Raw genomic sequence first — 19,101 nt, 5'->3', positions numbered from 1 at the left:
AGGACAAACAAATATAACAGTAAGTATTCTTCTGGTGGAGCACTCCAGATTCTGAAGTGAACTGCAGCAATGGAGGATGCATGATTGAGGAATTTAATATTTTGCTGGATTTTGCTAATATTGCAGTGAAGAATCAAAATTATATTCAATTTACTGTAACAGGGATTTCCTATAACTACAGACTGTTGAAGATTAAAATGTTTTGTCTTTTTACCTGAAGTCTACCCCATACCAAAAAACCTCTCCACCATTCTTCCCCCCCCCCACTCTTGCATCTTATGAAAATTAGTAATAACAGATATCATAGCCAAGATAGTCACACCATAGACCCTTAAAATGTTACAGAACCTCAAAAATTTGTACAGTATTTCCTGACCAGTCAAGGCATCCTGCCACAGATCAAAAGATTAAAAAAGAGAGAACTAATAAGACATTACAATTACAACTAGGCCTTACTTTCATAGAGTGCACAAGCTCTAAAATACAAGCATGTATAATTGCATCTTGTCCATTAATGGCATCACACAATTTTCAAGTATGCCCAGGGCTTAATATAGATGATATCAGAATATTAGCGCCAAAGGAATAACTCTCAAATGAAACAGGACACAGAGGCTGCATACACTAGGCTCTATGTTCCAGTCTTCTGATCCAAGATATGTTACATTTTAGCACATTCCCAGTGTGACATTTAAAATTACATGTGAGTACAAATATTTCTTGACAGTTCAATTTTTAATATTGACATTACATTTAATCACATTCAATGTTATTGTACAAGCCTTTCTCTTCAAAGGTTTATATGACTGAAAATAACATTCAGTGTGGGGCATGCCTGCTTTTGCATTGTAAGGAGGAGGGAAGGGTTAGAACTGCAACTACAATACACTACTGGAGTTCTCATCTCTTTGTAGAGATGACAATGCATTGTCCATCTAATGAAATGAATTTCAATGCACGGACTGTTTATCCTACAATTTGACTGCTGTGGCAAAAGTATTGTGTTGCATCAACGAACACAGGAGAAGCTGACTGCCACTGCATACCCATATATATGTTATGTACACACACAAAGATACATACTTACAAGAAAATGTAAATACTGTATACAAAGAAACCAACTGGAAAAAATTTGAAATTCCAAGACAAAACAGTAACACATTTTTTCATCAGCGAGAGATAGAAACATCAAGTGTAAATGGCCTGATGTAGGCAGTTTACACGCCTGTCTCTGTGTTACAATCATACAGAGAGTAAGACTGTTCATAGAGAATCCAGAACAGCAGGCTCTAGAAAAGAGTCCATGCATGAACTGCTCTCATTCTTTCTTACTCAGACACGTTTGGCACACAGTCACATTAATGTACAGTAGATCACAGTCAATGAGCGCTGTCTAAGCCTTAAGACAATATATGAAACCCAACTGCCAACAACTCATTCAGTGTTCAGTTAGGTTTCCTTTGAGACCCTCTTCGGTTGAAACTTCATCTCAGGTTGGGATGAAAACAGAACTTTCCCTTAATGGATGCATTTCATGAATGCAGATACCAAGTATGACATTGCATCAAAAGAGAGGTACATAGTTGTTTTGATGAAAACTATGAAATTCAGTAAAGTCTAAACAAAGATTGCAGATAAGCCACTAATTACTTGTAAATGCTAAGTGAGTCTTGAATATCTCTTTGTAAATTTTGAAATTTATACGTTTACAGTGGGATTAACAATAGTGTAGGAACATTGCTGTCCTATTTGTATTTTCAGTGCAACTAGTCTTGGTCCAAAGTATAACCCAAGACATGAGATTCACAGCGAAGAGCTACTTCAGATTTACCCTGATAATGGAATAAAAGTCATGATAACCATGGAAAACCCTGAAAAAAAAAAGTTTCACGATACAAAGAGGCCTCACACAAATAATGAAAACAGGATTCTAAGATATGTTCTACTGTACCTTAGCTTTCCTGCAATCCAATAACAATACATTTCTGTTCAATGATTGTTTGGCAAAAATCACCTATGGCACAATTAGGTTATCTATGATCCCACTTCTCACAGTTAACACAAGTACGATTTCCCTACCCCAGCCTGATTTAAGTATCCACAACACACATGTATCAAGACAAGGCCTGAGAAAGACAGCAACCTGTGCTGATCAAGACCTCTTTGAAAGGTGATCAAGTCTGTGATTCTTACCACAGATCATCTTTCAACTTAGACAAACGTTGATATGACTCCAATAGCTGTTATTGCAAAATGTTTTTCATATTACCAAAAATATAGATGTTAAAACTAGATTGATTCTCTCAAAAGTGTTGAAAAGTGTCCAAATAGTTTATCATCGCATTCTTAAGAGTTCATTACAAAAACTGTAATGTACTTGTATGAGTGTATGTGTTACAGGTTAATTTTGTTTGGTTTAACCCTCTTACAGCTTTACTGCAGTGAGATGCTAGATCCTACTAAATAGAAACAGTTATCTAATAACTAAGTAGTGGGCATGTATATCAGGTATATGTAATTAATAAATGTAGACCTCTATTCAACTTACATTTCTTTATAACCTTGACCTTTCAAAACATTCTTGTCTTCTTTAAAAATTGACATTCCTTGTGACAGTGAAAACATAGGCTCTCAAATGCCTAACAAAACCCAAAAGAACATGAAGACCCAAACCTTTTTTCTTATGATGGTCCTACAGAAATGATTTAATAACAGTACTTTTTTACAAGTCAAATCAAAAGTATGGCCTTTCATTCAGTCCAGTATGGCTGCCCCTTCCAGTGTGAAAACCCAGTCCTTCTTCCCTGCTCACCTTACTAGCAAAATATTATTACTTTCCACCTATTTTCCAAACCTCAGCAATTCTGTAGGTGAGTATGCACTATTGGGACTGTATCTGCAATCATAAACTTAAAATGTCAAAATAATAAAGATTATGAGTTATATGAGTTTGAAATTTTGAAAGAATTGTGGAAAGTCCATAATAGGTTATAAAAAAGGAAACCAATGACTTGCTTAAGACAAGCAAAGATTTTGAGTCTTTTTCTAAACACCCTATTCTTAACTCTAATACACTAGATTAACTCTAGTTATGGACTAATATTCTGCACTCTCTGTGCAGAAAACCTTCCATTAACAACATTTTTCACTTTGGAGATACCCCCCCCCCCCTTTTTAAAAACTTGAGTAACTGTCAGTTACAGAATTCTAACCAGCATCCATATTAGTCTTTATCACAATATAATGCAAATATATCTTCAGGTTAACACATACAGATTATCTCTTAGTATAGGTGGAACAGAAAACATGGCTGTTGACTGGAATTCTGTGACTGATTTTGGAACTTCTAAGTCAATCAATAAATATGCAGTAAAATCAAAAGTCCTGAACCATCCCTCGTTGGGATGTATAAATGGGATTTCTTGAGGAATAGGTAAACATGTTGAAAGTTGAAATCATCAAGGTTATATCCCTGGATAGCTTATAATAATCTTTATATAGTTGTAGAGTACAGCTGCATTTTATTTTCAGTTGTTGTTTTAGTTAGCCCTCAAATCCCACATTCACCAATGGCAATGATTCAGTATACTCAGCTGTTTGGCACAATATGTCACTGTAATATAATTATTTAGCATTTAATTGCAATTCTTAAGAGACTAAAAATTGCAAGCTGGATTCTGTGGTTTCCCTATTTGCCTGCAATACCTCAAATATAATGTTTTAAATACCAAAATTGAACAAATCAATAAATACATAAATAATCATAAATTAAATAAATATAATCTGCCTACTTAAGGCTTATGGAATGATATTTTTCTTCAGATATAAAAAAATAATGAATGTCTTTCTCTCTGCATGTCTATGTCTATGATGTTCACACAATTTTTCAAAAACATAGATTTACATAAATACACACTCTTAATGAATTTGCACTTCATTAATACTTCAACATAAATCACTGACAGATAATTGATTCCTTGGGGGAGTGGGAACAGTCAGTCTTCCAGTCTTATTTAAACTTTTCTTGCCTCTATCTTACTCTAAGAGACAACTTATTGAAAGACCTTTTCTAAATGAAATGAAAGTATAGACTTCCATAATCAAATTTATAGGATTTTGTCCTCTAGGCAAAAAAAAAACAAAAAACTTGTTATAAAGATAAAGATCAAAATATACAATGTGATCTTTAGATAGGTCATGAGCAAAATTACTGTGTATGAACAAGCTTTTAGACACATAGCACTCTGACTAGAGCTTGTATTGATTTTCTCTAGTTGAAAAAATACAGCTAGCCCATTACAGAGCAGCTTGGGACTACAGCTAGGTGAGGTTTTATGAGGTTGTTACTTTAAAATACCTTATTTTATCGTGTAAATCTTTAACATTGCAACAGTTGTAAGCCTCTGGTTATTAGGGGGTGGTTTCATAACAATTTGTACCAAAACACATACCAAAATATAACCAGGTCATCTCTGGTACCAAAAACAATTATGGACCTTCTTTAAAAATTGCATTCACTCATATAAATTTAGCCAAATATACTTACTTTCACCTGACTATATCAACAATACTTGGTTTGAGTGTAAAGACTGTTAAAAATATGAGTGTGGGGACAGAGAATCTAACATAATGCTGAGAAGGTTAATAATTCCACCAGAGCGCCATCCTCACACCTTTCTGCTCTTACCCATAATTAGACTCTTTTCTCTCCGCTTGTTCCTCTAGTCACCTCTCACAGAGGCAGGTCAGTACTGTTGTGGCGAGTTTTTCGGGAGGTGCCATCATCGCGAGGCAGAGCTTTCTGTAGGTTGGACATGGCTGCTGTCTTCTGTAAGTCGATCACAGCATAGCACTCTCCACGACGGGACACAGGGGTTGCCGCAGTAGTAGCCATGCCGCGCTTAAGAGGGGGTGGTCTCTGGGGCACTTGAGCTCCACCCCCTCCTCCATGTCCTGGGCAACTGGAAGCCCCAGCCTCCAGTTCCACCTGGATGTAGTTGAGCTGTCGAGAGGGGGGAGGGGGTGGATGACGGCCATGCTGCTCATAGGCGGCACTTCCAATCACGCCACGTCCTGCCCGCTGCCGGCGGAAATCAAAGCTGAAAACTCGGCCCCCCCTCTCAGGAGGATGAGGGTGGGGAGGACAAGCATGACGAATATGTGTTGGAGGCTGTATCTGTATGAGGGAAACAAGACATGGTTAAAGGGATGTGTGTGTGTGTGTGTGCAGACATGCAGATATGCATGTATGCAGACAACAGAGGACTGTAGGGGTCTAGTGGCTAGATCTATGGCAGGAATAGATACATGTCTTTGTATGAGTTTTCCCACCTGCTCCGTGTTGACATAGTTCTGTAGAGCATCACGATGAATCCCACCAGTTCCACCGCCTTCCTGGTGATATCCATTTGGGGTTCCAGGCCCCTCAGAATATTCATACTCATCAAAGTCCTCCTCTTCTTCTTCCTCATACTCATCATCTTCCTCATCTTCATCCTGCTCCTCCTCTTCCTCACGCTGAAGGGCACGGTACTCCCAGACAGGTGGCAGTGAAGGGAGGTTCTCGTAGTTGAGCAACGCAGAGCGGCGATGCCCGCTGGTGCCAAGCCCCCGCTCACATCCATAAGTCTGGGGTGGCAGTGGCATGGCATGAGTATGTGCCAGCGGCAGCGAGTGTGGGTGTGAGTGCGGGTGGCTCTCACCAGTCGTGCTGCTGCTGCTGCTCGAGGCTACAGACTGTGACTGTGACACGCTGCTGGGGCTCAGCCTCTGTCTGCGGCCACCCCGGAGCCCGTTAATGTTCTCATATGTAAGCTGGCTGCCCGGACAGGGCTCCATGCTGGGGTGTCGGTGCAGGTGATGGTGGTAATGGTGGTAGGAGTGAGTGTTGCACATGTGAACAGGAGGAGCGTCCTCACCCTCAGTCTCAGAGCTGCCATCGGGAGCACGAAGCGGCCGTGGCATGTGGCGGTCTCGGTCTCGTTCCAGCAGGTGGCGCTGCGCTGGGGTGGGACCTAGCATAAACTTCACCTCCTGAGCTCCAGGCTGGAGGAAGACCTGAGGGTCTTTGTGAGGGTCATCCATGGGGCAGCAGTGTCCAGGGACCTGACCTCCACGGATGGCCGAAGTGGTGGAGGCCTCGGGAAAGGTGGGGGGTCGCACTTCAGGCAAGGAGTGTACACAATGGCGGTTGGACATGTCACTCTCCATGCTCACTGTGTTCACATAGGTATGTGTCTGCAGACACAGGTGAAATGCGCATGAAGTTAGTGTGCACATGCATTCAAGAGCTGTGTATGCTTACATAGTTCATAGCACATTACATGGAGAGTGTAATATTAAGGTACAGTTTGCCCAAATAGGCTTGTCTGAACAAGGTGAACCCTACTTTTGGCTAAATGTCCTTAAATGTGATTCTTGATTGAAATCCTAATTCTCAAATTAATCAGCCTTCATTTCCCCACATTGCTTTTAAGCTGTGTGCATGTGTGCAAACACTGGAGAGTGAGCGTTTGCCTGCCTGGTCATCCATCCCCATGAGGCTATGCCTGTGGTCTTCAGAGAGGGAAGGCTGTGATGAGTCTGCACTCATGGGGTACCCAGGGTATCCATTAGGAAAAGCCTGCATTGGAAACCCAGGAGCTACACAATACAGACACAAAGCAAAGTTACTTCATCCTTTCACAGGTAGGTAATATACACTTATCTTGGTTCTATCTACATTTCTCCTGGTTTATTCTAAGGGATTCCTAAAAGCTTTAGTGATAAACAGAGTGCCGTTATATCATTTATATCAGACCTGTATAACAAATCATTAAATTCACATGGCAATCCATATAGCAAAAATGTAGTGTGGAGATACTGGACCACTACCAGTTTATTTACATATTCATTTCTACAGTCACTGTTTATATCCATTTGTCATATATTCTACGAGTGTGTGTGTGTCTCTCACTGTTGGGTGTTTGCGGGGTTCGAGGCAGGTCCATCTCCGGTGTGTGGCTGGGCCGGGTCATGATCATGGGCTCCTCCACCACGTTAATACTATTGCACTGCATCAGCTCTTGCAAGAGGTTAAAGATCTCCTCTGCACGAGAGCATTTAAATGCAAAGATACCTGCAAGGGCATAGAACATAACACTTACTCAAGCTTTCATTGTATATCCACAACCTGATCATAAGAAATAAAAGTGAGCACATGCAACCAAATGCATGTTCAAATTAAACACCTGAACATCTAATACTAATTTTCTAGGGAGAGACAAAGGGATATCTTTTTAGTGTGTTCTACACCTCTAAATACCAATTTTTTAAAACATTAATTTTGTTATTGTTTATAACTAGTTTTGCCACTAGGAGGCAGTATTCTACTATCCATCATGTAGTAGTCTTTTCTCCCTCTCATAGTTGAAGACTAAGACTTACTACTGCCTTTTGATGTGAAGATAAATCAATTGTCATCAGCTATAAAAAATGATTAAAAATGAATCCACCATGAAGGGTTTTGTAGATCAAAAGCAACTGCCCAGTGGATAATCAATAATGCAATCAATTCAATCAAACAAAATAAATGTCTAAATGTAATCTGCTTTCAAATATGTTATACATCACTTCCCCAGGATTCTATTTAGTCAAAGAAGGTAAAATAAACATACTTACTGTAATAAAGCACAGTAATAAAGCACAAGACCATTTGAATTATCAGAGGTGATTCACCTATTGAACACAAAGCTTATTCTCTGATGACCACAAACTCAAATATCAATCCAGTATGTGAGTGAGAGTTGTTGACCCAGGAAGATGGTATCTAGGTAGTAGTGCACTCACCCTGCCCTGTCTGGCAGCGCCGCCCACTCTCGAAGGAGAAAAGGTTGGAGTCGTATCCATAGCGGCGCAGGCAGAGGTATGGCCACCGGATGGCATCGCGTTTGCGCGTGTGCAGAATGAGCTCTGTTTGGGTGAGCTCCATTGTTCCCGATCCCAGCTCATTCCCTTCATCATCCACGTTTGTTACCTGCAGATAACAAAAAGGTTGTTTACAGACTGACACACTACCAACTCTATGGTAAGATAAGCATTATTTTTAAGAGTCATTATTTTAACTTTATTTATTTTTAGGATAATTATTTTAAATTGATTTATATTTTAGATTTTGATGTGTTTTCTGGATGTACCTCGGTTGTATATAGAAAAATGTTGTGTTTCTTAGTGTATACCTTAAATTTGGTGGGGTGGGTGTCTTGGATGGAGTCTCTGTACAGACAGCTCCAACAGCTCCCCATAGCTTCAACAGGTTAGCTGAAACCTGTAACATAAAAAGGATGATAATGTTCAATGAGACAATGTTCAAATAACTTATACAAGAACATCCAGGGAGAACAGTTTATATATATATATATATATATATATATATATATATATATATATATATATATATATATATATATATATATATATATATATATATATAAACAGAGTATAAAAATGTACCTGTTCCAGGCCATCAGTGGGAGTGATGCTAACGTCAATCCCAGAATCCTTTGCTGGGTATCATGGCAGGAGAATTTTGTGCTGGTAAGAGCAGTAACTCCCAGTGCAGAAATGTTTCACATGTCCTGACAAGCAAAGAAAAGAATTTCCTGTGAGCACACTGGCCTATTTCCAGAGGAGTTATCCATAATATTATATGCTGTGATTAAGATACAGAAATTGAAGTCAATCTGCAGTGCCTCCTCAGGCTCCCACTGGATGTGAAGTGTAATTACTTTACATGACATTTCTGTCTCTCAAGTGGTTCAAAGGCTAAAGCCCCTGCTAGTGAAGCATAAATATAACCTATTGCTTAGCTCATAGAGCAACATCCTGCTGTTGGGACATCTATGAATCACAATCTATTGGTAGTCCAGGACTATGAGTTCCTTGTAGCTGAAACTTCATCACTGCTGCAATGCACAAACTGAGAATAAAGTTTTTCTGAGAGGGCTTAGCACATATAATTGAGAAAACATGGATCTTCAGGCATTCTGTTAAGAGACCTTCTCTTTGAAAGAGTAGTAAGGAGGAGACCATTGTTTATGATATGCTTGTCAACTGTGACTGATACAACATGCTGGTAGAATTATAATGTGAAAAACAAACAAACAAACACATTGAACATTATTGACCCTCTCTATGCATAATCATTATATACAATATTATTCATTGGAAACAAAAGAGAGTTGAAACATTGCACTTATTTCTAATGGTTAAAGATGTCACAATGATTCTTCCACTAGTATTTAATCCAGAACACAACAAAACCTAAAAACTAATTCTAACAGTTACCATTACATTTTCCATTAAAAGTATTTGCAGGATAAATAAGAAAAGTAAATGACATCAAAAAGTCTCTTCTGTTCTAAAAATATATATTTTGGATCCATTCATAAATATGTAGGTTTCACTTTCCATCATACACTCAAAACAACATTCATACTGATCTCTGCACATATTGATGCACTGTTTTCTTTAAATAAGCAAGCTGCACCTATTTTTAAAATTTAGGTCAATGCCCCTTAAATTCTGTAGTGTTTGCAACTTAACATAAGAATATTTGTGTGCCGGCATGGTTACACCCATCCTGCATATATGACCCCATTATATGAAAACAAACAGAAAAAAGTAGTGTAGACCTATACATCACACAAACTTTAGGCGTCTATGGCCACGATCAACATATTCACACAATCAACATGATATATTAAAGACAAATAGCAGATCTTTGCTTAAGAAGCAAGATATAAAGAAATAAAGGACCTGTATAGTTTTAAACTCTAATGCCACAATCAGCACATCTACCTCTGAGGCAAAAAAAAAAAAAAAAGATATCTACAGGGGTAATAAAAAGATGTGTTCCAAGGGTTTTGGGTAAGTGTTGAAAAAGGAGCATACACAGCTGGCAAAGCATCTCCAGCTTTAAACTTTAACAGCAGAAAGATGACAAGAACAGTAAGGTGTGAAAAGGAAAAAATACAATGAATAATCAATGCAAAGGTATTGTAGTAAGGCACAGCAACCTCATGAATTGTTGTACTAGGTTTGGACATTCTGGCAAGAGTGGGAGACATTAGAATGTACCACAAAATCTTAATGCTTTAAAGTATAAAAAAAAATATATTATATTAATTCAGAGATTAAGAAGTTCAGTAACACTAAAGCATATTAGGGAATTTATATGCCATTGCCATATTTCTAATTATTGTATCCATTATTAAAGAAAAGTTTTTATCTTCAAATATTTGCAGTTCACAGTGTTTTACAGCAACAACAACAACAACAACAACAACAAAAATCCCATACTGGCATCCAGGTGGCATAGAACAAGAACACTGCAGTGCAATATTCTCCAACACTACAATATTTTTCCTACCTTACTACAAAACCTGATAACGAACAGAATGCATGTAGTTTAATCTTATGATTAAACTATTCTGGGACTATTTTATTGTTCTTCTTTGCACTTTCCACTACAACTGAAAAAGCTCTAATCTTTAGCATATAAACAGGCAAGACAAGTTAGGCTTAGAATCACACACAACTGTACGCACAATACATACGTACAATCGTTTAAAAAATGCTCAACATGTTCGATGAACATGCTAAAGTACTGATTCATAATAACCCAGGGACGTGACGTCTTTAACTGTTTTGATTCCTGCAATTGTACTTTTACCTCTTATCATCTAAAGAAAATATTCAAAACCTATAAACATATCTCCTAGACTAAGATCACTGATCAGACCAGAAAACATGCATACAGTTCTCTCTGAATGTGCTTCAATCGACTGCAATCACGCCAGTTCCATTGGTGTGATTTAGTCACACTTGCACAGCGTTTGGATGAAATTTGGGCGAAATATCCGGGGAGTGGGGGTGGGTGTACGAGGGGTTGAGTGTCCGATGCGACCATAAAATTTGTTAACATCAAACATAGTAACGATGTTGACTTCTGAATTCTCGATGGCTTGAAAAAGCCATATGTATGCTACACTCATCTACCACTGGTTCCTTGTATAGCTGAAGGCGCTCACTAACACCTGCAGCGGGTTATCCTGTTTCTATTGAGATCAGATCCACTGGCAACTGGAAAATCGGACCCCGGAGCTCAAGGTTACGCAGTAAACGGGTTATTAATTAGTAGTCTCGCACCTTCACTACCGGGTCTGGTACAGGTTATGTGGCAGCAAAGACAAAGTCGTTTTTTAAATCTAATGAAGGCAAACACGAACGTTTTGTACAGCAGGAATTGGTCAAAACAGTTAGATTTTGAAGCCATATTTGTTCTATCATGTAGCAACCCCTACAAACGAGATTAAATACAATATTTACAAAAACGCTATTGTGCAAGCAATCATGAAATAACTTGCGGCGTTCAAAGAGAAAGCTCGAAACAAGCGGCTTGCTGGAAAGGTTGTAGTAACTACACGAACGTACTACAGCTGGATGTTACTAACAATCGTGTTAGAAACCCAGTGCAATGACAGGCTACAAACTAACAGGGTATGAATGGAAGCAAAGATGCAATAGAGTTCGCGCTGTCCCGCGAGCATGAATGCATGTTTAGGCTAGCGTTGCTGCAGAACAATTCAGCTGCGGTTGCTACTCACATGTTTGGCAAAGATTGCAAAACGAAACGAGACCGATCAAGGATGCAAACTGAAGTCCACAGCGGATGTTGCAGGAAGAAAGCTGACAGGCGTTGTTCGTTTTCGCTGGTTAGGATAATGCTTTCAGTGATACATATTTTTAAACTGGATAGAAAGAAAACAATAAAGGCATTTTTTTTCCCTTAACGCCCCCTTGCTGCGGCACGGGCCTCTCTTTGACATTTCCCGACCACCAGGGTGAGAGTTCAGGCAGACAACGAGGGCTGGTGGAGCGACAAGAAGGTAGAAAACGCTGGAGGACCAGATGAGGTGTGAATGTGTTTTAGCATCAGACGATGACGTGTTGGCAACAGCTCTCGATGTGTGCAACCACCTTACTGTGTCTCTAAATAGACCAATCAAATAAATAAATAAATAAAACACTTTTCTAACACTGCATGTCCCCAAACAGGTGTTTTTTTACTGAATAAACGTTGACAGAGTGGATCAACATAGTAGCTATACTGGACCTAACAAAATCACAATGAAAATAAGTTTCCAAATAATGTGATAGTTCTAGAGTGATGCAGACTGATTTGTTCCTTATCCATTTTGGTTTGGAATATGTAGATATCATGAACAAAGGCATCACAGAAAAAATAAATATTTGGAATCATGATTTCAGGAAGATTTGTTCAGAGATTCACAGACAAAATCACCTCTCATTAACTTTTATAAAAATGAACTAGATGGTCCTAAAGTGTTTGGTTAATCACTAGAATTATTTGCAAAATAAACTAGAATGTTGTTCATACAAGAATAGTCTAATCCAAGAGCAGGAAGGTTAACTGAGATAACAGGAACTTTTCCTACATTATTTGAAACAAACCTCTAAATGTTTTAATGAATTCAGGATCACAAAGAAAAAATCTGCAACTTTATTAAATGTGGCAATTAAGATTACAGATATACATACAGACATCGGAAAAGAAGCTTTCTATGACAATGGGAACAAGCTGCTGCAAAATTAATAGAAATCAGTGGGCTTTCAGAGAAAAAAATCTAATTCAAAGAGATATGGCAAAGGTTTTTTTTTTCTCTTTCTTTCTTTTCTAATTTATTTATTAATTTATTTATTTCCATCAGAAACCACACAGCCCCCTGGGTGCAGGGGAAGGGGACGAGGTTAAGACTAGGACAGAGCACCAACCATCACTGGACATACACACATGCACACACATACATATAAGTGTGTGTGTGTGACATTCATATAGGAAAATTTAGAGTATGCAATCAACCTAATCAATTATTATTATTACAATAATAATACAAATATTATTCAAAATTCACACTGCCTATGACATTTCATTTTTTGTAAAGGTGTATTAAAATTAAGACAGTGTTTCAGGCTGTGTTATTATACATTTATTAAACATTTATTTATTAGAAATACCTTGTAGATGCATAGTTGCAGATTATGCACAATTTGTGTTAGCCATACCTTAAGTCTTCATTAATGGTCAGGTTCTCACCATAGGACATCTGACAGCTTTATGTTTGCGTAGCCAGACAACTCTAATCCCAGCAGGCGACCTTGTCTCATATAAAACTTGCAGCAATGCTATAAAAACCAGTGTCACTGAGATACTGAAAATGAACTGTCAGACATTTAATATCCAGTAAGCAGTGGTCTGGTTGTCCTATAACCAACTAGTGAAGTACAGGGTAGAAGTAGCTGAGAAAATTTGTATAACACCACATGGGGCACATTTTGCCACTGTACATATAAGTGTACCAAGAAACACTGACAGAGTATGGATGCATGGTAGGTCTTTCAGGTGAAATGGGTAATCAGTGTATGCCAGATATGTTAGAAGTAGTTTGAAAGTAGTTTGATATTAAACGGTGGGAGAGTAGTCAACTTGGATATATAGCTCAAGAAAATTAATTTTAAGATTTTAGTGACAGTGATTTTTAGCAATGACTCTGCAATTATTAATGACAGTTGTTTTATTGGAAATAGTTAAGTACATATTAAGGAAATTCAATTTTGTGGATTTTTATGCAGTTTCTGTTTTGGTGGTCCATGTGTGAATGTTTTCAGCAACAGCTTTAGTGTTCTTTCACTGCTCTGTGCATATCAACTCCACAGACAAGTGTCAGTTTCAGAAAATTGGTGTTCTGAGAATTGCAAATTTGATGCAACTATGGCATGCAAGTAACTGAAAAACTACAGTTAATTTTTTATTTCTCAAAACTTGACATTTGATAGATTAAATACACCTCACCCATTCCTATTAATAATCACAAGAAAGATTCCAAATGTATGCAAAATACATTCTAATGAAATCAAAATTCTGAATATAGAGCAAATGTTTAGGCAGGATAAAGAACTGGAATGATGCAACATCCTTTCAGTGCAGTATAGACCACAGAATTCATGTGTATATGAGCTCATTTGTACCTAAAATGTCAGACTGAGATCATCCTGAAATTATCAGTCAACATGAACCAGTAACACTACAGGTATGAAGTACGTAAAAATGCAAGTGAGCATTAGATTATTTTCAACCAAGCAATTTTAAAATAAACAAAAAATGTATAATTAAGGTAATCTTTTGTGCTGTAACGGGAAATTTTTGGTTGATCAAGCAAGTAGCTCAGTTTGTAGTGTGTTGAGGCCTTGACTGCATATGAAATCAAATTCTACATATTTATACATTTAGATTACATACACAACTGTCAAGTATGGATTGTAGGAGCTTTGATGTACAACCATGTCCTTGTCTGCAACAACATATGACCCACCATTTGCATGTTGCTAGTTAAGCATCTTAAACAGAGGACTGACACGTGGTTGTATTCCTAAATAGGCCTAATGTGACCGCACACGTAGTTCATGCCCTCAACTTTTTGATTATTAATTAAAATCAGGCTTAAACTATTACAGTATAGATATAGTAGAGTATATTGAATTTGTGTATTTCAGTTTGCTATTCAATCTAGTAAGAAGCAAGGAAAAGCCTGAGAGATGACCTTTACTTTCTGAACCTGAACTTTTGTCTAAAACACAAAAGGAGGCAGCATTATCTAACGAAGATAGGTTGGCCTATTTCATCAGATTTTACGCAGTTCAGCACCGATTTGCTCATATGAAAAGGTACCCACACTATGTTTAGATGTAGGAAAGATCTACCTTGCACGCATTTTGAAATTGTTTCGCGTTTTGTTTATTACAATTAAGTAATTGCTGCGGCGTTAAACTATGATTTTGACATTTTAGTTTGCATTTTTACAACTATGGCCAGGAAATAATGCTAAACAATTACTTTTGAATGTGAGAGTAGGAAGATAGTTAATGAAGGTTGAGAACAAGCGGCCACCGCAAATTTGATATCAAACGATACGCAAAGATCTGAAATAAATTAAACTCGAGGTTGGAGGGGTTCGGTCATGTCTGACTCCACCTCCCGGCCTTTTGGTTTGAGTGGCTTGCGACTGTGGTTATGCTTCTCTATGCTTTTCACAGAGTATGACTTGGATTTAACCAATACTTTTTCGATCAGCAGTTGTATGAGGATAAACTGTAGGCTACTTAAACGCATCTGCTACATTACGGGTAGTAAAGAGCATTCCTAACAGTTAAAGCGTCCGAAGAAACACACGAGATCCACCGTCGTTCACTTCGTTATGAAACTCCAACGTCGACTGCGTTTTATTTCTTAAAATCCAACACGCCTACAGAAGTGTTATCTAACATCAAAGGACGTCATTGTAGTGGTACGATCACACGAAACTTTAGCTGCGCGTTGCACTACGTTCAGAATCGTCATTGAAGGTAAGACGTTAAATACAAGCACGAAAGCATTGAGGAATTTAACTCACTGGACTGTTTCTTCGGGCTATTTTTCTTGATAAACCTAGCTGTAGAGTAACAACAAACGCAAATGTTATGTAACTTTGGGTCAGACGATTATGGCTCATCTCGGGTTAGACCAATTTGAGATGAACTAAACTAAGAAATTGCAGCTAGCAACATTTCTCGAAGTATTTGTTTGACCCCGTGAAAATAAGTGTTTGATCTACAGAAGTGTATTGCGTTGCTACATTTACTGTGTGGGCTTGCCCCTCCACGTGACTTTTGACTTCAGGCTAATCACAAACCGTTGCGCATATTTTAAGCGGTAAATAAACAATTGGGCTGGGCTAGGAGAGTTGATCAAAGGCAATTCGCTCTTAAAAAGAATCATGACCAATTGTATAACTTATTCCCATTGAATTATCAGTTCCCCAAGACAAAATCTCATCTGTGCAGAACGTATTCACACTCCCAAAGTAAATACTGCGTAGCAATACCCTTCGTTGGACTTATGTGTTTTTAGAATCCAGTGCTTCTCTGTACTTCTCCGCAACTTTGTCTCTGACCTGTTCCCTGGCCTTCATGTTGCTTGCTTAGTGGTGTTACAGAACAGATGTATTTATAATAAAGTCATAGGACAGATCATGTCAACCTGTGTGCAAAGTTTCACCTTAATCAACTAATTAGGTGACGTCTGAAGTGAATTGTTTGGACCAGATCTTATGTAGGGGTTTCAAAGCAAGGGGGTTGGGGGGTGAATACATATGCACTCACAACTTTTACAATAATTTTAAATAAGGTTTTTTTGTTTTGTTTTGTTTTTGTTTTTTTCATTCCACTACAATAATTTGGACTATTTTATGTTCATTACATGATATCTAATTAAAATCCATTTTAATTCCAAATTGTGATGAACAAACGGGAATAAGACCAAGGAGGTGAATACTTTTGCAAGGCCTTGTATAAAATGTCATTGACATACATGTGACAACTTTGCCAACACACAAGCAGTATTAGGAACATGTAAACTAATAGGGATAGGTTTTGTTGAGTATTAGGGTGATGGGGACGAGTTACTGAGAACACTTTTTTTTCAATTTATTTTTCGTATTTATCATAGTATTATTATACAGAGTTGTAGTAATTAGCAATGTATTATATTAAAAGGATGCTAAAATAGTATAGGTCTTACATTGTGTAATAGAGGGGGGACATTTTTAGTCAATTACAATCAGTTTTAAAGTACGGGTGATAGGATTTGTTTACTGATGATGAAGGAACTTACATTAAATAAAAATATAAAATTGTATTGCACAATAAAGCATGCATGGGCAGATAATTCACACTTCTCAGTTTGGAAGGGAGTCACTGTGCTGTTTAATTAGTCAAATTAAAGAAACTCTCTATTTAAGATCTCAAGTAACTTGATCGAGTATTAAGAAAGTAGATTATATAGCGTGTCGGATCTCCAGAAGCAAGATCGAGTATCTGACAAACAACTTCATGCATTTGTATTTATTTGTGATATTTAAAAAAAAAAAGAAAAAACAAACAAAAACACAGGCTCACCCATACAGAATAATGCATTTCTGAGAGAAACAAACATTTGTGGGTCTCTGTGTTGCAGACATGTGGATTCCAATGTTGGGACTGACAGCCCTACCACATGTTGGTGGATTTTATGGAGGCTACATCACAAGAAGACAGGTGAAGAGCTGGTATACTACACTTAACAAGCCATCATGGAGGCCACCAAATGCTGCTTTTCCAGTGGTATGGACAGCTCTCTACACTGGCATGGGGTTAGTATATGATTAAGATGATAATGTATATATTCTCAGGTTACAGCCTTCCATGTTTTACAATTTAATAGTTTATTTTACTTAAAAATAGGATGGAACAGTGTTAATTCCTGTAATGGTAATTACCTCATTGGAGAATTTAGTTACGCTGACTTTACATGGTGAAACCTTAATGCAACTTTTTGAGAGTTGCATGCGGTATCATTTCCATGCAACTTGACAGTTAAATGAAGCAGATCAAACACAACCAATGTCTTATGCAACACATTTACTTTATTATTTATCCAATTAGCAGCTCCTATTTTGATACATTGTATCATTCTCACTACATAAAATAATGTTATTTATATTTGGAGAATTTCTATTTTCTTTGCGTAATTGTCCAGTTCCAGTCATTGCTACTCTTTTTTCTCTGTATATCTATCTAGTTTCTTCTTTGTATGTTATGCTGTGTTTAAGTATCCATCATGGTTGTATTTGATTAAGGAAAACAAAATTTTGTCTCCCCTTCTATAGTAATTTCAATACTTTGGGATTTCTGCTCTGTGTAAAATTAGGGGGTGTCCATCACAGTAACATTGATTTAACAGTAAATACTGACACAAGCATCTATTTAAATAGCTGCTTACTTTGACATTAATATTAAATTAATGATAAACCATAGCTTTGAAACACCCACATCACATCTTAAGTATCATAAATTAATGTCATAGTCTAAAGGAGAGATTGTCTAAACTTTTATCAGGAGGGCTGATATGTATCTTGTGAGGGAAGAACTTAAGAGAAAAGTGCAATATAAATACTACCAATCTAAAATATACGTTTTGTATGACACATTTAGCAAAATGTTTTCTGAAGTTAGACAAAGTCATTTTATGACCTTGTTGCAGTATTCCAGTCCTTCTTCCATAATGCCCTTGTTAAAAACATTGTTTTAGGTATGGGTCATACTTGGTGTGGAAAGAACTGGGAGGCTTCACAAAAGATTCTGTGGTCCCACTGGGTCTCTATGGCTTGCAGTTGGCACTGAACTGGGCCTGGACCCCCATCTTTTTTGGGGCACACAAGATCAAGCTGGTGAGCTTATGCTTTTCTTGGCTATATGAAGATGAGCCTTCATGCAACTGACATGTGGTCAGTCATATAATAGTAATATCAAGGTAGCATAGTATTTATACTGTTATGAGTTAATCATTTTACATACTTTATTTGGGGAATCTTATATGGCATTGCAAAAATTGCAACACTAATTTTCAAGATGACAAAAAATGAATTATTTATCTGCTTAACGATTCTCAACTATTCTCTCTGCAGGCACTCATAGAGGTTGTCATGCTCACTGGTACAGTGGCAGCCACTATGGTGTCTTGGTACCCAGTGAGCCGCACCGCTACCCTCTTCATGGTTCCATATCTGGGCTGGCTTTGCTTGGCTACCACCCTCAACTACTGCATCTGGAGGGACAACCCTGAGACCAAAAAAGACTAGAGGACAATCTGCACACTCCCACACACATGCACACAGTCAGCACATAACTCACATGGCCTTTACAAGGAATCTACCTTTAACCTTGTGTACCTGTAATTTGTCATGTTTTTCATACAGCATTAGATTGTCTACTAATAAATATTTAAGTAAAAAGTAGCAATTTTGTCCTCAGATTTCACAAGCATTATTGCTCATTATATCAACACAATATTTTATGTGGGTATTTACAATAAAAAGAAAAAAAAAAGGCAGATTTCTTCTACATTCTCACCTATTATGCCTTGACTGCAACATATCACTCTGCACATTGGTATATAAGAAACACAAA

The 19,101-nt window shown here is 37.7% G+C and overlaps 2 protein-coding genes across 2 annotated transcripts; one reads left to right on the top strand and one right to left on the bottom strand.

Annotated features, from left to right (window-relative positions):
- Positions 1-716: 716 nt before the first annotated feature.
- On the bottom strand, positions 717-11,823 carry frs3 (fibroblast growth factor receptor substrate 3). The gene is made up of 8 exons (XM_035524348.1): positions 11,646-11,823; positions 8,491-8,615; positions 8,217-8,305; positions 7,828-8,014; positions 6,956-7,117; positions 6,521-6,642; positions 5,332-6,237; positions 717-5,176 (listed from the first exon to the last, which is right to left on the bottom strand). The coding sequence occupies exons 3-8, from the start codon at positions 8,280-8,282 to the stop codon at positions 4,733-4,735; spliced, it is 1,887 nt and encodes a 628-aa protein (XP_035380241.1). The 5' UTR covers positions 8,283-8,305; positions 8,491-8,615; positions 11,646-11,823; the 3' UTR covers positions 717-4,732.
- Positions 11,824-15,100: 3,277 nt separating this feature from the next.
- Positions 15,101-19,035, top strand: tspo (translocator protein). The gene is made up of 4 exons (XM_027007910.2): positions 15,101-15,462; positions 17,111-17,285; positions 18,224-18,362; positions 18,600-19,035. Exons 2-4 carry the CDS (start codon positions 17,113-17,115, stop codon positions 18,771-18,773), a joined length of 486 nt encoding a protein of 161 aa, XP_026863711.1. The 5' UTR covers positions 15,101-15,462; positions 17,111-17,112; the 3' UTR covers positions 18,774-19,035.
- The last annotated feature ends 66 nt before the right edge of the window (positions 19,036-19,101 follow it).

This window comes from Electrophorus electricus, chromosome 3 (genome assembly GCF_013358815.1).
Source record: "Electrophorus electricus isolate fEleEle1 chromosome 3, fEleEle1.pri, whole genome shotgun sequence".
Taxonomy (NCBI): domain Eukaryota; kingdom Metazoa; phylum Chordata; class Actinopteri; order Gymnotiformes; family Gymnotidae; genus Electrophorus; species Electrophorus electricus.
This window is presented reverse-complemented; position numbering and strand designations above follow the sequence as displayed.

Excerpts from the sequence above, each read along its gene's own strand:
- tspo (XM_027007910.2), top strand. The coding sequence starts at position 17,113 with ATGTGGATTCCAATGTTGGGACTGACAGCCCTACCACATGTTGGTGGA. Across the intron at positions 17,286-18,223 it reads GCTCTCTACACTGGCATGGG|GTATGGGTCATACTTGGTGT; the intron begins GTTAGTATATGA and ends ACATTGTTTTAG. Across the intron at positions 18,363-18,599 it reads GGGCACACAAGATCAAGCTG|GCACTCATAGAGGTTGTCAT; the intron begins GTGAGCTTATGC and ends TTCTCTCTGCAG.
- frs3 (XM_035524348.1), bottom strand. The coding sequence starts at position 8,282 with ATGGGGAGCTGTTGGAGCTGTCTGTACAGAGACTCCATCCAAGACACC. Across the intron at positions 6,643-6,955 it reads AACCCCGCAAACACCCAACA|CTCCTGGGTTTCCAATGCAG; the intron begins GTGAGAGACACA and ends TGTATTGTGTAG. Across the intron at positions 5,177-5,331 it reads ACTATGTCAACACGGAGCAG|ATACAGCCTCCAACACATAT; the intron begins GTGGGAAAACTC and ends TCCCTCATACAG.